Source organism: Brachyistius frenatus, unplaced genomic scaffold, assembly GCF_029030835.1.
Source record: "Brachyistius frenatus isolate BFR_SWC_R1_liver_20210118 unplaced genomic scaffold, ASM2903083v1 Contig_109, whole genome shotgun sequence".
Lineage (NCBI taxonomy): Eukaryota > Metazoa > Chordata > Actinopteri > Embiotocidae > Brachyistius > Brachyistius frenatus.
The window spans coordinates 1,122,278-1,140,094 of record NW_027210708.1 but is presented as its reverse complement, the minus strand read 5'-3'; the positions used below and the strand labels follow the sequence as shown (position 1 = coordinate 1,140,094).

The 17,817-nt window shown below is 42.9% G+C and overlaps 1 protein-coding gene across 1 annotated transcript; it reads left to right on the top strand.

The window, feature by feature from the left end:
- Positions 1 to 1,821: 1,821 nt before the first annotated feature.
- On the top strand, positions 1,822 to 11,975 carry tsr1 (TSR1 ribosome maturation factor). The gene is made up of 15 exons (XM_069712422.1): positions 1,822 to 2,019; positions 3,750 to 3,853; positions 3,937 to 4,165; positions 4,908 to 5,042; positions 5,153 to 5,607; positions 6,113 to 6,257; positions 6,617 to 6,801; positions 9,012 to 9,226; positions 9,347 to 9,506; positions 9,601 to 9,711; positions 9,815 to 9,947; positions 10,562 to 10,678; positions 10,841 to 10,981; positions 11,076 to 11,150; positions 11,234 to 11,975. The coding sequence occupies exons 1-15, from the start codon at positions 1,893 to 1,895 to the stop codon at positions 11,410 to 11,412; spliced, it is 2,511 nt and encodes an 836-aa protein (XP_069568523.1). The 5' UTR covers positions 1,822 to 1,892; the 3' UTR covers positions 11,413 to 11,975.
- Positions 11,976 to 17,817: the final 5,842 nt, after the last annotated feature.

The following is a 17,817-nucleotide window of genomic DNA, read 5'->3' as shown; positions in this document are numbered from 1 at the left end:
ATTTTAAAATATATAAACACATTCCCAGGATATTATTTATGTGGTAGTTAAATGGTCAAGGTGAATTATACAGCACAAATGGAAGTATTGTAAGTGTTGCCCTGAGGATCCTCAGCTGGGTGGTTGTTGAGGGGACAACGAATGCATATAAGGTCTTAAACTGTAGAAACATTTAATGCAGCTGAAACGACCAACTGTCAATAGATCTAAATATAGGGAAGTACTGAAATCAATCGCAGAATTGTTCTTAATTTCTCAAAGTTCATAATAAAAAAAAAGGCTTCCTCTAGAATGGATTTCCAGAGATTACTGATGCAAAGATCACAGAAGTATTGAGTTTTCCCTTTCAGACAGTGCATAGTCAGCTACCTTTGGTGGATCTAGTACAGATGAAAACCTCTGGTTCAAGTTCAAACCCACCTTGTTTGGTAAACTCAGCCTGTACAGTGACCGGTCTGCTGTAAAGCCAACAATGTTGTCCTCAAGTTGGCTCTTAGGGGGCATTTGGCTCTCATTAAATTCAGGGGAGGAGGCTGCATGACTTTGGCATACTTCCTCTGCGGTGGGTGCCACATGTGCCTGGTGCTAAATGTGTATTGCACAGTGTGTGGTTCTCTATAAGGAGAGGAGACCCAGAGACATCAGGGGTAATTATGGCTGTTTAAAGCCCATAGGTAGTTTTTCCCATAAGCCTTAACTAATTACCTAATATAATAATAATCTAATTCTATCAATCTATTGTATAAGTATAGTTAAACTACTTTAAACGAAATATTAAAATAAACAACTATGATAATTATGACAGTAAAATAAAGTGAATGGAAAATATTTTTTACATGACACATTACTCATCTATCATCAATTACACGTAACAAAATATCCTCTTTTTCTCTCGTCTCTTTTTCATTTGGTAGGATTTCCTAATACTCCTTCAGCATTCACCAGACATAAAAAAACGTGAATTTTCACGGTTGAAGTCATCGATGGCTTTGTTTGATTTCCAGTGATGTAGTTTTGGACTGGGTGGCACCAACTGTGTCACCATACTTTGACCAGAAATCTTTCTGCGTTCAGATGCTGCCATCTAACTTCAAAAGGAACAAATCAGACTTATTTTCCAAAAAGGCACATATAATGTTCTCACAGGTGGTTGTTAGCTATAGCTTTCTTATTGTAAAAAAAAAAAAAAAGTTAAGAGGTGTTGGTCTCAGTCGCAAGGGATGTATTGTTGTCATGTTAGAGAATGGTCTCAGGCTTAATTATAGTGCATGAGGCTGAAACAAAGGATGTTGGTTTCGAGGGAACCTGTTCTCTGAATGAACAGGTGAAGCAGCTGCAAGCTCAATTTTGGCTGAGGCTGTTTAATCAACTAGACTCCTTCATTTTCTTCTATCTCTCGCTTCCATCGCTATTTCTCTTTCCTCTCTCACTCCTTGCAGATTAAAGGAGAGTGTCTTGTGTAAAGAGGGGCTTTTCCACTCTGGGGAAACTCCTGAAGTAGATAATTGGAAAAAGAATGAGTCATTAGAGCCTGCTAAGAAAGAGGCTTGTCAATCTTAGTCTCAGTAATTGTGGGTGGAATTGTACAAAGTGCCCACATCACGTGCTATTATTTATGATAATGTTTATAAACATTTTATACCGTGTTAATAAAAAAAACAACAACAACAACAACTTAGCAGCCTAATATGTTCTGTAAAATAATATAATCTAATGTGTCATGTTTCTTGGCATATACTTGAATTGCATGCGGTAATTACACTAATACAAATGCATTCCACAGTCTTCTCACTACGCTTTTATTTTGAAGGAAACCTCGCCGGGAAGTCTTGTAGACACGCCCCCGTCGTGACGTTGGTGCGAGTGCGGAAGTAAATGAACTGACTGTCCACATGTGGAAAATGGCTGCGAATGAGGAAAAACAACAGGGCCACAGACCCGGCATTTATAAACAGAAAAATAAAGGACACAAACATGGCAAGCACCGGACGAAAGGCGAACTTGAACGAGAAAACAAAGGTAAGTCGGGTTCGATTGCGACCTGTTACAACTGACGTCAGATGTATTGTGGTAGCTCGTGGCTATGGCTTCTGCAAACACGTGTTTAGTTTTCTTGTGAGGGCTTCGGGGTGGCATTAGTTCAGTAGAAAATATGTCGCATGTAAGTCAAGTCATTGTAGGATATTTCGTGAAAACGTGTAATTGTGTGCCGGACATATTGCTCCAGTTGATCTACGGTCCTTTAACGCTCAGGGAACCAATCAGATCTCCCAAATATTACAGGAGACTTAAAAAAAAAAAGAAGAAAAGTTGTCGCACGATTTGACTCTTTATAGTTTGAAAGCGGTCAATTTAAAAAAAAAAATTGATTTCATTGATCATCACATAAATTAAGATGGCACCATTGCACACTATTGCACACAGTACAATAACAATGTAATTGACTGAGAAGCTGTTCCCAAGTACAAAGTTTGAGTTACAGATTGGAAATAGCATGGACATTGTGACAGATCCCAAATTAGTGAGTCTGTTAGATAGAAAGGAACAGTAGCAATCGGGACAAATAAACACATCTATTCATCATTTAAAAAGTTTAGTTTCCATTTACGATGTACTGAGACTGACAACAGAGACTTTGTGTCTGTTGATGTTTATTTCTGACATGCTGTTGGTTCACAGGGATATTTATACAGAATCGAATGTCCAATGTGTATAAATTTCAAATTTAGTAACTTGCACAAGATTCATGTATTGAATTAATATAAAATATCCCTTCTTCTGTTCAGTGTTTTTCTGTTATTAGTCAATTTAGATGTGGCATTTCAGTGTGTTTGAGTATTGACAAAACAAAAGTAGTGTGGATACTATCCATTAGAGGAATAACAAAACACTGTATGGCCCAAGAAGGATGCAGCGATTCTGTATTTCTCCAAAAATGTACGAGATATAATGTCAACAATGACACAGCGCTGTTACACCTTAGTGATCTTACCTCCTATTCACCATTCACTCCTATTCTGAACATCCTAACCTTCCCAAAGCAAAGGCAGCTGGTCTGTTGGATTGGACTGCATCGCACTCTACAGGTGTTTTTCATCTGTTGTGCACCAAGCACATGTTTTAAAGCATCAAGGGTATTGTAGACATCAATCAAAACTACTACAGTCCTTGTTCGCACAGTTTTCAAATATCTTCTAAAAACTTATTGACAGCTTAGATCTGCGTTGCACATTTTACCTCTGGGATGTGTTATATCATAGCAGCAGGTGAAATATGGAGTTATAACCAATGTTTACTTGAACATGTTGGTGCACGATGCTGCAACACAGAAGGCAGTTGCCAATATATTATATTTTTTATACTGGAGGCTCTTTTTGTAATGTTTGTGGTTTATATTCTAGCATATCTTGGAAGATATTTCTTAACTAAACTGGGCATGGATGTGGCAGTATATTAAATTGCTTCATACATTAATATTGTACCAAAGAGCATGTTACTAAAGCAAAATCAAGGAATTATTGAGTTCAGTTTCACACTTGAAACGTACATCAAATAAATGCTGGTTAACATTCTCTGTTTTGTATATCGCCAATTCTTTAAGGGTTTGCTCAATTAAAGCCTACAAATCGGTCTTTGAATGTATGCACCTAAATATATGTGCATGTTGCCACTTCAAACTGTATATATTTACCTCTTTGTCCCAGACAACATTTTGCAGTAGTAAATTGTTGTGTTGAACTGTCTCACAGGGAGAGTTTCAGTGACGGCCCTCACCAAAAAACAGAGGAAGGAGCAAAAGAAGATGGACAGAAGACACAAAGCCAACCAGCTGCGCAGGAATAAGAAAGACATGGTAAATATTATGTCGCATGAAGAATAAACCTTCTTTGATTTCCTAATTGATGCTGCAGTGTGTGTCTCTCACCTATTTTTAAGGTCCTGACGGAAAAGCGCCGTCTGGGCAGCAGGGACGGTCCTCCTCATTTGGTGGTTGTGGTGTCTCTTCATGCCGGAGTCGATGCTGGTGTCACTACCAAACTGCTGCGTGGAGAAGGTGCAGGGGGCGTCGTGCATCAGGAGCGGTGCATCGGTGGAGTCAGTGACAGCTTTGGGCTCATTATGCCTCGTTTTAAACAGAGGTTCACTTTTCTGAGCCTCAGCACAGGTGAGTGTGGAGGGATATGGGACGTTAAGTCAATGAAACTAAGTGAAATGCCATTAAGTCTTTTATGAACAGTTGTGGAGAACTCTTTGATTAGACCAGATCTGCCCAATTTATGGTCGACGGGCCAAGCTTGGCCCTCGACTTTTTTGTTTTGGCCCACGAGCTTATTTGACAAGTTTATTCTCCCAAAAAGAATCATGTGGATGCTTGATGTTTTTTACAATAATTTCTGCAAAGTAATAATATTACTAGTAAGCCGATAAAAGAGTAGTGTTTAAATTGATCTAAAAAATTTCTAGGTTTAGATAATTAATTTTCTGGAAACTATATAACATTTTAATGAAATGTAATTTCACATAACATAAACGTGTATCTTTGGCCCACGACCCTCCACCCAGATACATTTTTGGTCCTTTATAGGAAAGAATTTGGGCACCTCTGGATTAGACTGAAACTGTTTTTCAAGTATAAAGTTGCTTATGCTAGTTAAAAATGCACTTCTGTTTGTACAGACGCACTTGTGATGCTCCATAGAATAACTACAAACTCAAAACCAAACACTTATTATTCAGAGACAATGAAATACGATCTCTGTGTCTTTCACTGGGTATAATGGCTTTGGGCTTTACATTTGTATTCACCTTGTCATTTAAATTATCCTAATACAAGTATTTACAGTTGTACTGTTTCACCTGCTTTTGTTTTCCCATTCTGAAACCTCTGTAATGTTTTCTTTGGACAGCTGACATGCACTCCCTGCTGGACGTGGCAAAGATTGCAGACAGCCTCGTGTTTGTGCTCGACCCGACTGAAGGCTGGGACGGCTATGGAGACTATTGTCTCTCCTGCCTCTTTGCTCAGGGCCTCCCCACCTATGGTGAGCAGAAATCTGACCACAGCGCTGGAGCTCATTAACATTTTTTAGAAATTGATTTCTTGGTGTACATTCTCTAAGCCCCTGCCTCTCTCCGAACTCGCCTCCTGCAGCACTGGCGTGTCAGGGTGTGTCTGATGTTCAGGTGAAGAAGAGGGTCGAGTCCAGACGAGCTTTGGCAAAGATCACCGAGGTCCGTTTCCCCGATGCACGTCTCTTCCCTCTGGACTCGGAACAAGATGGCACCCTTCTTCTCAGACACCTGGGCAGTCAGAGACAGAGGAAGCTGGGTTTCCGCTCCAGACGTTCCCATCTTTTAGCTCAGCAGGTCACTTTTACGCCCAACAGCCCCGCTGAGGGGACGGGAGGTGGACCTACCAGCCTGGGCACGCTCTGCGTCTCCGGGTACGTCCGCGGCCGCCCGCTACAGGTGGACAGACTGGTGCACATCCCTGGACACGGAGACTTCCAGCTCAGTCAGATTGATGCTCCATCAGACCCTCTTCCCCTCAACGTAACGATGGCTAGACCTGCAAAGCCTGGCAAAGGAGCAGATGTTGACATGGTGGTAGGTAAAATGTGTCCCCACCCACACATATTTATGAATTAGGAAAATTGTGATTATTCTATAACCTGACAAATATGTTTGTTTATGCAAAAATAATAGAATGCAGTGTTAAACGATAAGTCATGTACACAACTCCAATATACACAACTGAGAAGATGATCACTTTTACTGTTACATAATAATTGAAGTGCACACCTCTTTTTTTTTTAACTGCTTTAGTGCAGAAAATATTAAAATTTGACAAAAATGAAAGCAGTCCTAGTATTGATTCTTAGCATGGTACTTTACATTGTAGTTTACTAAACAAATAGAGTGGCCGACTGGAAGGTCAAGGAAAGGAAGGAAGGAAGGAAAACTTTAAGAATATATAACGATCCACTGTTCTTTTAATAATGTTACACGTAATGAGTGGAAGTCACTGGGCTGTAACCTGCAAAAACTACATTTGAAACCTTTTGATTCAGAACTTTTGTCCCATTGACCCAGTCATGTGTGTATCCCACAGGAGAGAGGGGGGGATGAGGCTCCAGTGCGGATGCTCATGAAAGCGGACCCATCCTGCAGGGAGAGTCTGCAGACGGAGGCCGAGGTGGACCCCATGGACGGGGAGCAGACATGGCCAACGGAGACAGAACTGCTGGAAGCTGAAGGTGCAGAATCAACACAGAACAGCAGTTTGAGATGGTGCAGGTGGTAAAATGAAGAAATATTTGAAGGCTCCCTATTTCACTGAGATGAACATTAAAGTATCACTGTGGCCGATCACCTTGGCAAACCTTGAAGTGAGCGGCAACAATTCTTCATCTGCACGAATGGTTTGCCAAGTATTGTTGACATTCGCCACATCTGTTGAGCGCAGTCTTATAAAGCACAGATTTTTACATTCAAATGTAGTTAGTTTTTAAAAAAAATAATATATATATTTTTTTAAACTGGCCATATGTAATTTAAGCTGCCACAAAAACCGAGAGCTCTCAATCTTTCTCTGATGTTTCTCTTTGCTTTTCAGAGGCCAGGAAGAACAAACGAGTGATGAAGGTTCCTAAAGGGACGTCAGACTACCAGGCCACGTGGATCGTTGATGAAGATGAGGAGGAGAATGGGGACCTGGATGAGGAAAGCAGCGATGATGATGACGATATGATGGATGAAGCCATGGATCGAGACGAGGAGGAGGAGGAGGGCAACTCTCAGGTACACATAGAAAGGTTCAGTGTGTAGGATTTAGAGGGATCTCCTAGCAGTAATGGATGTTTTCATGAGTGTACAATCACCTGAATCTAAGCATCATGTTTACATTACCTTAGAATGAGCTCTTTATATCTACATATGGAGCAGGTTTTCTGTTACAGAGGCAGCCATGTTGCACTGCCATGTTTTTACAGTAGCCTGAAAGGGGCAAACAAAACGGAGGTTTTCAACCTGCAACCACGCAGCTAGATGGCGCTGAATCTCACACACTACACTTTTACACAACTTCTGTCTTCTGCCAGCGAGAGGAGTTACAAACACCCTGTTCACAAGTGCTCATTTTCAAAGGCTCCACAGTAGCCTACTAGTAGTCGTCTCTACTGTTATCAAGCGGTAAATGAGTTGTGGATAAATGAAATAGAAGGCATTACCACCTCCACACCAGGACTCGTTTCATTGTCAGAATCTGATCCAGTCGGTCTGAAAACATTTCAAGAGTGGCATGATTGAATTATTTTATCCCCGCTCTAGGGATTGGCATTTCACTGAAAATTACTATTCAAAGATCGCTCTGAACTATTTGATTTAAAAAAAAAAAATTGGACTATTTTGAAGGAGTTTGACTCGGAACTTGTTGACAGCTGCCGTCATCTTTTCTTGTTTCTGCTGCTCGCACCGTCACATCTAATCCCTTAACGACAGGAACCTCTTAACTTTAGTAGTCCGGCAGTGCACGCTCGTGGGGGACGATGAGGACAGTAACCTGCGGAGGAGCTGTGAAGTGTCTGCAGCGGTGCATACGTGACCCGCGGTCAGTGCACCTCGCTGCTGGGAGGCACTGTTTGTTTTCTCAGTGTCTGTCTCAGGCCTGGAGTGCCAGGCTGCTAACCGCAACAATAGTGTTTGGAGCTGGGGTCCCGAGAGAAGCCTCCTGTCTTCCTGTCCTGTGAACAGAACTTCCTGTCTGGACGAAGGGAGGGGTCGAGCATTTATTTATTTCCAGCTCTGCTTGAAAAGAAGTCGGGGAAACTCTCCTTATGCAACGGGATCATTACGATTTGTGATTGTTATTAGCATGCATTTGATGTCGAGGTTAGCGCACAGGAATACGTATTTAGGAGGCGGTAACAATAGTGGAAGGGGTACTTCAAATGATAATGATTATTTTTATTGCAGCGAGGATGTTGGAGAGGTTGTGAATCAGCCCCATGCTGAGTGCTTTCCGCTCATGTGTCTGGCTGCTGCTGTAATTCACCAGTTGAGGGACCAATGTAAAGCATGTCTTCTTTGATGATTCGTTTCCTTTTACACATGCATTGCCAAGGGAAGCAGAATTTCTAGATGCTGCGATAAGACACATTCTTATTTAACACACTCGAGAAGGTGCTACATTTAAATGTATGCAAATCAGTTTGAATTCAGGAAATTCCTGATCACATTCACACACAAATACTATTCTGCAGGCACCTTGGTGTGTTTACTGTGGCTCTTCTGGTCTTGGTTATGTTTGGCTATTACACAATTACAGTTTCTAAACTTTTATTCCCAACAAATAAAAGTACAGTGCAATAACAGCATTATACTATACAGTGCAACAAGGGAATACTAACTGAGACACGTGTTTATGGAGGGCAGTTAGCAGTGGATCTGACTGATCTGATTGGAATCCTGATGATATCATCCCGCCCACCGATAGCGTGACCTGACTGCACCACAGACCTGTCAGTCAAACAGACACGCCCCCTAAAACACAGCTTAATTTTGAAGTAATGAAGGATTATTTTCAGATGGACCTCCAGAAAACTAATAAGAATGAGTGACTTTAGTGAACATAATGACTTGTAGAAAAAAGATATGACTTTGTATTTAATGACAGAAGTTGAATGGGAGTCTGTGGAGCCGGAGGCTTTTTGGAGCCGACCTCTAGTGGCCCTCGGTGGTATTGCAGTTTAAGGCACTTTGTAGCCTGGAAGCTACGAACAATTTTATATACAGTCTGAGGTCTATGCAGTGCAGTGTTACAGTAGATGTGTGCTGTAGGTGGTGACGTGTAGAGCACTTCAAAATAAAATATTTCAAATCTCATGTGGTGGTGGCAAAAAAGTCAGAGACGTATCTCAAAATCAGGACGGAGCATAACCAAATCTGTCTGAGGTTAGATACCACAACAGTTTCTATCACCATAAGATTCATTCTGTATCTTCCCTGCTCAGGAGCCTGGTTCATGCTGTGCTTCAGAAGATGATGATGAGGATGAGGAAGAGGAAGAGGTGTGCTCCACAGAGCGAGGTGGAGCCGATCAGCGCTACGATGAACACATTGATGAAGCGGCAGAAGAAGAAGGCCTGAAGCGCTACAGAGAGGCTCGATCCAATGAAATGTTTCCCGACGAGGTGGACACGCCCCGCGACTCCAAAGCTGGAATCAGGTCAGCGTTTCTTCTATGACAAATAAATCGCCAATGTTTAGACATTAAGTCACAGGTGAAGAGATGATTCCTTTTATGCTGTTGATGGTCGATGATCTGTTGCTGTCCTCCTGCTCCCAGGTACCAGCGCTACAGGGGCCTCAAAAGTTTCCGCTCCTCCCCCTGGGACTCCATGGAGAACCTGCCTCTCAACTATTCACGCATCTTCCAGTTCCAGAGCTTCGAACGCACTCGCCACCGCATCCTGGCCGAGGCTGCAGCCGAGGAAGAGGGAGCCATGGTAAAAATACAAGAAAGAAAAGAGAAGCTGTCTTCATCTGTAACTGCACTTGTATGTATTGTGTCTGACTCTGCTGCTGCTCCACTGACTTCAGGATGGCTGGTATGTTACGCTGCACATCATTGACGTGCCTGTTTCTGTGATGGAGAGCGTCCAGTCTGGCAAACCTCTGGTGTTGGTGTCTCTCCTGCCCCATGAGCAGAAGGTATCGATCGACACCTGAAAGCCTGCGTTTGACTTTCTAACTGTCCACTAGAGGCAGAGTGTGACAGTTACTGACTCTTCTGGCCTCATTATTTCCTCCTCAGATGTCGGTGATGCATGTCTTGGTGCGGAGACACCCCAGCAACACGGAGCCGATCAAATCTAAAGAGGAGCTCGTGTTCCACTGTGGATTTCGAAGGTTCAGGGCGTCGCCTATCTTCTCTCAGCACACCTCAGGTAGAACCATTAAATGTATATACAAGTGGACGTAGCTTCCGGGTCTAAAAAATGAGGCCGATGCAGAAGTCCCTTAAGCTGCAATACCACCGAGGACCACTAGAGGTCGGCTCCAAAAAGTATCCGGCTCCATAGACTCCCATTCAACTTCTCTCATGAAATTCAAAGTCAATAAAATGTCTCAACCAGTTATCTCGGTGTCGTTAGCTAAAGTCACCCCTTCTTATTCGTTTTCTGGAGGTCCATCTGAAAATAATCCCTCATTCATTAGAAAAAAAGCTTCAAAAACATGTGTTTTTGGGGGCGTGTCTGTTTGATTGACAGGCCTGTGGTGCAGTCAAGTTACAGCTATAAGTGGGCGGGATGTAGTATCGTCAGGTTTCCAATCAGATCCACCGCTCACTCCCCACCAACTCGTCCATATATGGTCACTTCCTGCTCCAAACTGGCAAGATGCCAAAGGCCAATATCTGAACTCAAAGATTCACGACAGCCGTTCACAAACCAACGGGTGAGGTCACTGTTGGTTGCCGCTTGGGTAGAACCCTTGCTAATCAAACAAACGTATCCCCACACCCACACTAAGCCTTAACTTAAACTCTGCTCTTCTTTAGCTGACAAGCATAAGATGGAGCGCTTCCTGCAGCCCGATGCCCCCACTGTGGTGTCAGTGTACGCTCCCATCACCTTCCTGCCTGCAGGAGTGCTGCTCTTCAAACAGAGGAGCGACGGTGAGATGAAAAAGTCCTGTTTACACTTGTAGACAAGTAAATTTAGTTAGCAGTCCGTCTGCATTCCTGTTCAACTTTTGACCGTGCATCCTGGTGTCAGTTTAATTGTTCGATTTAATTATCCACTCGAGCTGATAGTTGAGCTTGTGTCCTTCTTTCCAGGCATCCAGGACCTGGTGGCTACAGGCAGCCTGCTCAGCTGTGACCCTCAGCGCGTCGTGCTGAAGAGGATCGTGCTGAGCGGACACCCGTTCAAAATTAACCGGCGCTCTGCGGTGGTTCGTTACATGTTCTTCAACAGGGGTGAGAGGACGTTCTCGTACTTTCGCTAATTTGACCACAGAATATCACATAACGTGCGACTTTAATGTTCTTTTTTTCTTTGTTTTCGTGACAGATGATATCATGTGGTTCAAGCCGGTGGAGCTCAGAACCAAATGGGGTCGGAGAGGCCACATCAAGGAGGGTTTAGGTGAGAAGATCTGAGAAACAAAGCTCAGTGTCAGCAGCTTCTTATCGCCGGTGAATTCTGACTGCCATGTTTTATTTTTGCAGGGACACACGGTCACATGAAGTGTGTGTTTGATAATCAGCTGCGCTCTCAGGACACCGTCCTGATGAATCTGTACAAGAGAGTGTATCCTCACTGGACATATGACCCCTACGTGCCCATGCCTTTACCCTGGGTCAAGAGAGAGGGCGGTGTGGAGATGGATGACTTGGACATGGAATAGTTGAGGGAGACATTATCAATGTAAGACATGTGTTAACAAAAAGACAAAACATCAATGTGAGGGCATGACACTTAAAAAAAAAAAAAGGAAAAAAAGTATCAAATTGAACTATTTTCATCCAAAGTATCTGGTTTGATTGTTTTTCACCCCAAAACCTCCAACTTGCTGCGTCTATTTTAACCACTAGGTGGCAGCGATGAATAAGTATTAATAAAACTTTCTTAACTGTTTCTTTGAGCAACTTTCACCTTTGTTTAAAATGGGTAAAAAAAATCTTTGAGTGTCCACCACTTATGATCAGCTCAAAGGCTGTTAGCACAACAAACAGCTGCAGGTCAAGTCATTCAGTTGTTTTCAAAGTCTCACGAAGACTGGAAACTCTTTGAAGTCATGCGTGCCTACAGCTACATTAAAATGTAAGAATTGGGACGGAATCATTTTAGAAATAATGTTATTGGTATTTGAGGAACTGCAATCATGAAAAAAAAACCAAGCAAAGTTGTGTTTTTAAGATAAAAAAAAAAACTCAGTAATGTGTCTGAACTGTGTACAATTTGGACAAATAGCAGTCGTCAGTCTTGTTTATTTATATTGTCTGTTATCACAAATACGCCTCAGTGGACTAAAATAAGAGAGGCTGCAAAGACCCTAATTAGTCTCAGACTAAATATAATGCAGTACGAAACAACAACAGGCAAGACTTCCAACTCCACCAACAGATTTTAAAACACGGCCGTCAGTGTGACGGCGAAGAAAATAATAAAAGCTTTAACAACAATTCTCCAAACAAGTCGTTGTGCAACACCATGTACACCACTGTTTCTTCATGTCACTTACAAGAGAAGTGTCTAAAAATAAAAGTACTGATAACACTTCCAGCAGGACTCAAAAACACACACACACACACACACACACACACACACACACACACACACACACACACACACACACACACACACACACACACACACACACACACACACACACACACACACACAGCTTTGACTACTCTGCCCCTTTCAGACTGAAGTGTTTGACAGTTTTGCATCCTTCCCCCGCTCCGTACTTTCCTGCTCAGGGACTCACTGATTTATGAATTGAAATATTTATCATAAAAACTGAGCTCTTCCATGCCTGCAGCAACATGATTCATCCGCAGCCTCTGTTGGGACTGCACCGCAGAGGCATGCCAATATGTCTGGGAAACCAGAAGGTGAAGACTTCGGGATGGAGAGGAGAACATGATCCAAGGAGAGAAAGGGGGGGGAGCAAAAGTTCACCCTGTGCATTTTTTTTTTATTTGATTACAGTGGAAAAAGCTGAAGAAGAAAAAAAAAAAAGATAATACGACCCAGTAAGACAGATGTCTCTGTTGCCCATGGGGGGGGCACACGCTGGGAGCTCTGGACAGTTTTGTGGTAACACTCAATTTATTTCCTACTTTGCTCTTTTAAAAAAAAACAAACAAAAAAACGTATTAAGGCGAGGGCACGGGGACACTGATGTGTTGAACACATCTTGTTAGGGAGGGGAGGGGGGTGTCCTCTGTAGGCCAGCAGTTCACAGTGAGGGGAGGGGGAGGGGGAGGGGGGGGGCAGCCCTCCCATGATGGAGAACGCTCTTATAGTAACACATACAAACATGGAACTGGATTTAGATGCGTACACTAAATTTTTTCGCTGACACTATCAATTTGAAACAGATAAACATTTGGCTGCTGGGGGACCGACTGCGACGTGGTAAGACTGCATCCAGCCCATAAGTGAAGTGTGTGTTTGGCACAGTCCACTGTCAAAGAGGACGTGAATGCTGGTGACTTAGTGCTGTTTGGATCAGGAATGTCTTGTGGTTCCCAGTTCGCTGCCACCACACTCAGTTGGCTCTCACTGAAGATATAATGGGTGAGAGATTTTTTCCGTTGGATGTGGATGGAGAAGCGGAAGGAGAAGAAGAAAAAAGTGGGGCAGTGAGGGAGATAAGAGAAGATGTTCGGCGTGAATCAAACCAGAAGTGGAGGGGAGAAAGGAGGAATGTAAAAAAAAAAAAAAATTAAGTGGTGGGACGCATCAATTTTACAAATTAAAAAAAAACAGTGGGTGAGAAAGAGGGAGAGAGAGAAATGGAGGAGTGTGAGAGGCGGTGTGGGCGAGGGAGAAGGAGAGCGAGAGTGGCTGGCGTTTATGGATTGCAGATGTGGCGCTGTGGGGTTTTGGCAGGGGCCGAGCGCGCCTGAATCCTGCACCGGCTGGGTGGCACCGGGGTGAGAGGGAGGTCACGGCACCGCAGCACACAGCCCATAAAACACTGAGTAGTGGGGGAGAAGGGAAAGAGAGAGAGAATACACACCAAACCCAGCCTGCAGGGCAGTGGAGGTGACCAGATTCAACTTTGGTCTCAATCCCAAACATCCTGAACCTCTGTATGATGAGGCTACCAGTACCGACTAATACATAACACTTAGCATGGAGTTTGGAGCTGATAAGCTTATCTCTAATTCAAAAGGAAGAGCCTCCTCCAACTATGAAAAATCACACCATCTTCACTGTGAAAGAAAACTTTCCACTTCTGTACTCATGAACCTGTTTAATCCCGCCGGTCACAATTTGTAAATGTGAAGCTCTTAAAGTGTTGTTCTTGGCTTTTAGGGGGAAATTCAACCTCTAATGTAAAAACAGTCTTCATTAAATTTAATCAAAGTCACGTGACGAGTGTAAAAGGTCACACTTCCAGGTCAGTTTACTTCCTGCTTGAACCTCTAGATAAAGATGTCCTCCTCAGGCAAACCACTTCATTAAAAGATAGAGCTATCAGATTTTGGAAATTTGTAGATTCCACGTCTCCTCTCACTCATGTAACTGATCTTCTCCTTGAACTCGTATATATATATATATATATATGTAACCTGGACCTTTGAAACGATGACTACAGAGGAAAATCTTAAGAAACCTCACATTCTTTACAGGGCCTACAACTTCTATGTTTTGTGAATTATACTCCTGCCTACAAATAAGAAGTGTAAATATCTCTATTTTGACTGAGTATACAACTTCATAATTCACTAAATTAAGCAACAGAAAATCAAAAAGGGCATAAGGTTTGTGTGTGTGTGTGTGTGGGGGGGGGTGGGGGTTGGGGGGGGGGAGTCGAAGACGTAAAATGCATGCTCTGAAATTGCAAGGAAAATTTGTGGTTAAATGCATTAATGCTGAATTTATTTATTATTGTATTTATCTAAGTGCTTTTGACAAGATAAAGAGAAACAAGGCAGCCAAGTGTGAAACAAAAGTTTGCCTGGGGTCTGTTTTCTTCGGTTCATCGATCATCTTGCATTAAAATTCTGCCTTTTTCTCTTTCCGTCCTCAGTGCATGGTGGAATAAAGTGACCCGAGCTGGTCTTAGCAAAATTGCACATTAAAAGTCGGTTTTCCTTTTTCTCCTTTCTTTTCCATATACAGGTCAGTTACAGTGTTCTGAAGATGGAGATTATCAGAGCAGCAGTTTACAGTGAGTATTAGCTTTTTGTCAAAGTTGAGTTTTGCACAAAGGGGTTTAATCAGCCAACCTTCTGCTTATTATCACTTCACAGTTGTGACACTGGCCAGTGCTCACCACTGCACCATCGTGCCGCCCTAAGTGTCATAAATACATCTTACTGGAAATTCATTATTTACATTTTTTTTTTTTTTTAAATGCAATAAAATATTGTGCAATCAACTACATATTGGCAAAAAAATATTTCAGCATGAGTTTTTAATGGAGTGCTAGATAAGGAGAAGATACTGCCTCAATGCCAATGGTTTGTGTAACATTAAACAACAAAGCACCATGCTTTCAGAACAGAGGGTGCAATGAAATCAACATTTATACCATTTTTACTTGTCTATCAACAGATAACCAGAATATCTTAAGTATTAGTGTTTATTTAGTTCTTAGATTTGTCTGAGTTAGAAAAAAAAAATTACATTTACTTAGTGAGTAAATGTATTTTTTTTTTAAATTTTTTAACTCAGACAAATCTAAGAACTAACTTCAATGCAACATGACACCAAATGAAAACATCAAACAATAAAATTAACTTGAACATGGCCAAGTGTTGTTGGAAATATGATGCTTTGCACCATATTTAAAAAACCTTTGAGGACCATCTTAAGCGTTCTGCTGTTTGTGTAGGTGCTGCCTGACAATGCTCGCATATTAGGTCAGCTCTGTTTTTCTCTTTCTTTTGTGATATCCTTCCTTTCCTCTGTTGTTCCCCCCTTTTTCTCCCTCTTACCCTGGTCCTGACTCCCTGGTTCCTGGGGCCAGGCCAAAGCCTGTGTCCCTGGAGGAGCCAGAGAGGAGATGGAGAGGGGGCAGCAAGGGGGGGCACAGACCGACTCCAAAACCACAGCTGCAGCAGCCTCTCCTCTCCTCCTTCTCCTCTCCTCTCCTCCTCTCCTCTCCTCTCCTCTCCTCTCCTCTCCTCTCCTCTCCTCTCCTCTCCTCTCCTCTCCTCTCCTCTCCTCTCCTCTCCTCTCCTCTCCTCTCCTCTCCTCTCTTCTCGGCATCATCCCCAGCTCTGCCATTAATCAGAGGGGAAAGGGTATTTTAGTACATGTGTGTTTGTGTGTGAAAGATGCTGACTGTGTGAGTGGCCAGCGGAGTGTTTATGTGCATCTGTGTGTGTGTTGATAGAGAGCTGGATGGGTCGGTAGTGATGGTATGGAGACCAGGATCTCACAACAAAGCTGGAGAGTTCACCCAGAGAACAAAAGGAGGAGGGAGTGAGGCTGACAGACATAAAGCCTGGCGAGCAGATTGGGACTGCCAGCGACTGAAAGGAAGAGGTAGACAGATGATCTGCAGAAGTTTTTAGCATCATAGCATGAGACCAGAAAAATGTAAAGATGGCCAACAACCTTGTTTGTAAAATCCCTCTGATGGAGATTCTTTGGACACCTGCACACAAATGTGAAACAGGCTCATTAACAGTCCATGACCTGAAATGTTCACAAATTACATCAAGATTCCTGACAAGGTGTCTGTACTTGCCATCTTCCTCTCTCTGATTATCCAGGTGGGAGTGAAATGTGACAAGAAAAAACTTCCAACCTGCTCTGTTTTCACCCCCCAACGGGCCTCCCAGAGTGCTTTTCTGCTGACATCACTGCGCAGAGACCTGGCAAGCCAATCTCTCCACTGCTCTATCATTCCCTGCTTCCTGCCCTGATGATGTCACACACCATATGGTTTTCAGCAGTATCGAGCCGGAAAAGAGATTTAAGCCAGTGGAGAGGAGGAGAGAAAAAGGAGGAGGGCTGGAACGGGGCGCAAGGTTGGACGCGAAAAACAAAAGGTTCGCTCTTCCCCCTCTTGTGTGTCCTCCGAGTGGAAGGTGGAGAGGGAGTGGAGGCGTGGGGGTGAGGAGGGGAGGGAAGGGTTGCATTGTGTGAGGCTAATGAGGAGAGACCAGGGAGCAGAGACCACGCATCGGACAGCCATGTGCAGCACAGACGCCCAATTTGATTGGCCGACACAAACACGCATACACGGAGATACACACACTTTAACGTATCCAATGATACACACTTCAGTGCAGGGGGGAGGCAGGACTAACAAGGCCATGATGGCAGGTGAGGTTGGGTGTTGCCTCACCGTTTCATTATCAATGAAATGTTCTCCAAATTTCATGCCCTTTAAGATATTTGAGCTGCAACGAGCGGCTCGAATCAATATTTTCATAATAACACTGGATCACATGAATACTTGCCAGTAGTACACAGACAGTTGGATTATCACCTGACTAGAGTTCCTCAGCTTTAATGAGCGTTTTAATATCTTTCAGCTTACTATTTAGATTTTCCTGTCCACAACGTTTGGTTTAGTTGAACCCCTTTCAAAGTTTTAAACAAAGGAGGTGTTTTAAGAAACAAAAAGCTCTTAAATCCGACTGTGTGCCTTCTCATCACCAAACAAAGTAGGCATAACAGAGCAATGCTTCCCTGAAGAGAAGGTGGAGACCCAACCAACGCTAAAAGGAGAGTGAAAATGGGCTTGCATTCATGACGTGGCAAAAGAGACCACATCAGCATCGGTTACATCTTCTTATAGTTGAGGGGTTGGTCAAGATTAAAACTTTGTCAACTTTGACCTTCAATACAACAGTGTCAGCCCAAAGTCAAAGCTGTTCTAGGGCATAGAATGTATATAAAAGTGGATGTGGTTGCGGAAGTGCTTTAAGCTGCAATACCACGGAGGGCCACTCCAAAAAGCCTCCGGCTCCATAGACTCCCATTCAACTTCTCATGTAATTCAAAGTCAATAAAAGTTCTCTGCGAGTTATCTCGGTGTTGTTAACGAAAGTCAATCCTTCTTATTCGTTTTCTGGAGGTCCATCTGAAAATAATCCCTCATTAATTAGAAAAT

Bases quoted from the DNA above. Each gene is read 5' to 3' on its own strand.
- tsr1 (XM_069712422.1), top strand. From the start codon at position 1,893: ATGTGGAAAATGGCTGCGAATGAGGAAAAACAACAGGGCCACAGACCC. The intron at 5,043-5,152 runs GTGAGCAGAAAT...CGCCTCCTGCAG, and splicing joins TCAGGGCCTCCCCACCTATG to CACTGGCGTGTCAGGGTGTG. The intron at 9,948-10,561 runs GTAGAACCATTA...GCTCTTCTTTAG, and splicing joins CTTCTCTCAGCACACCTCAG to CTGACAAGCATAAGATGGAG.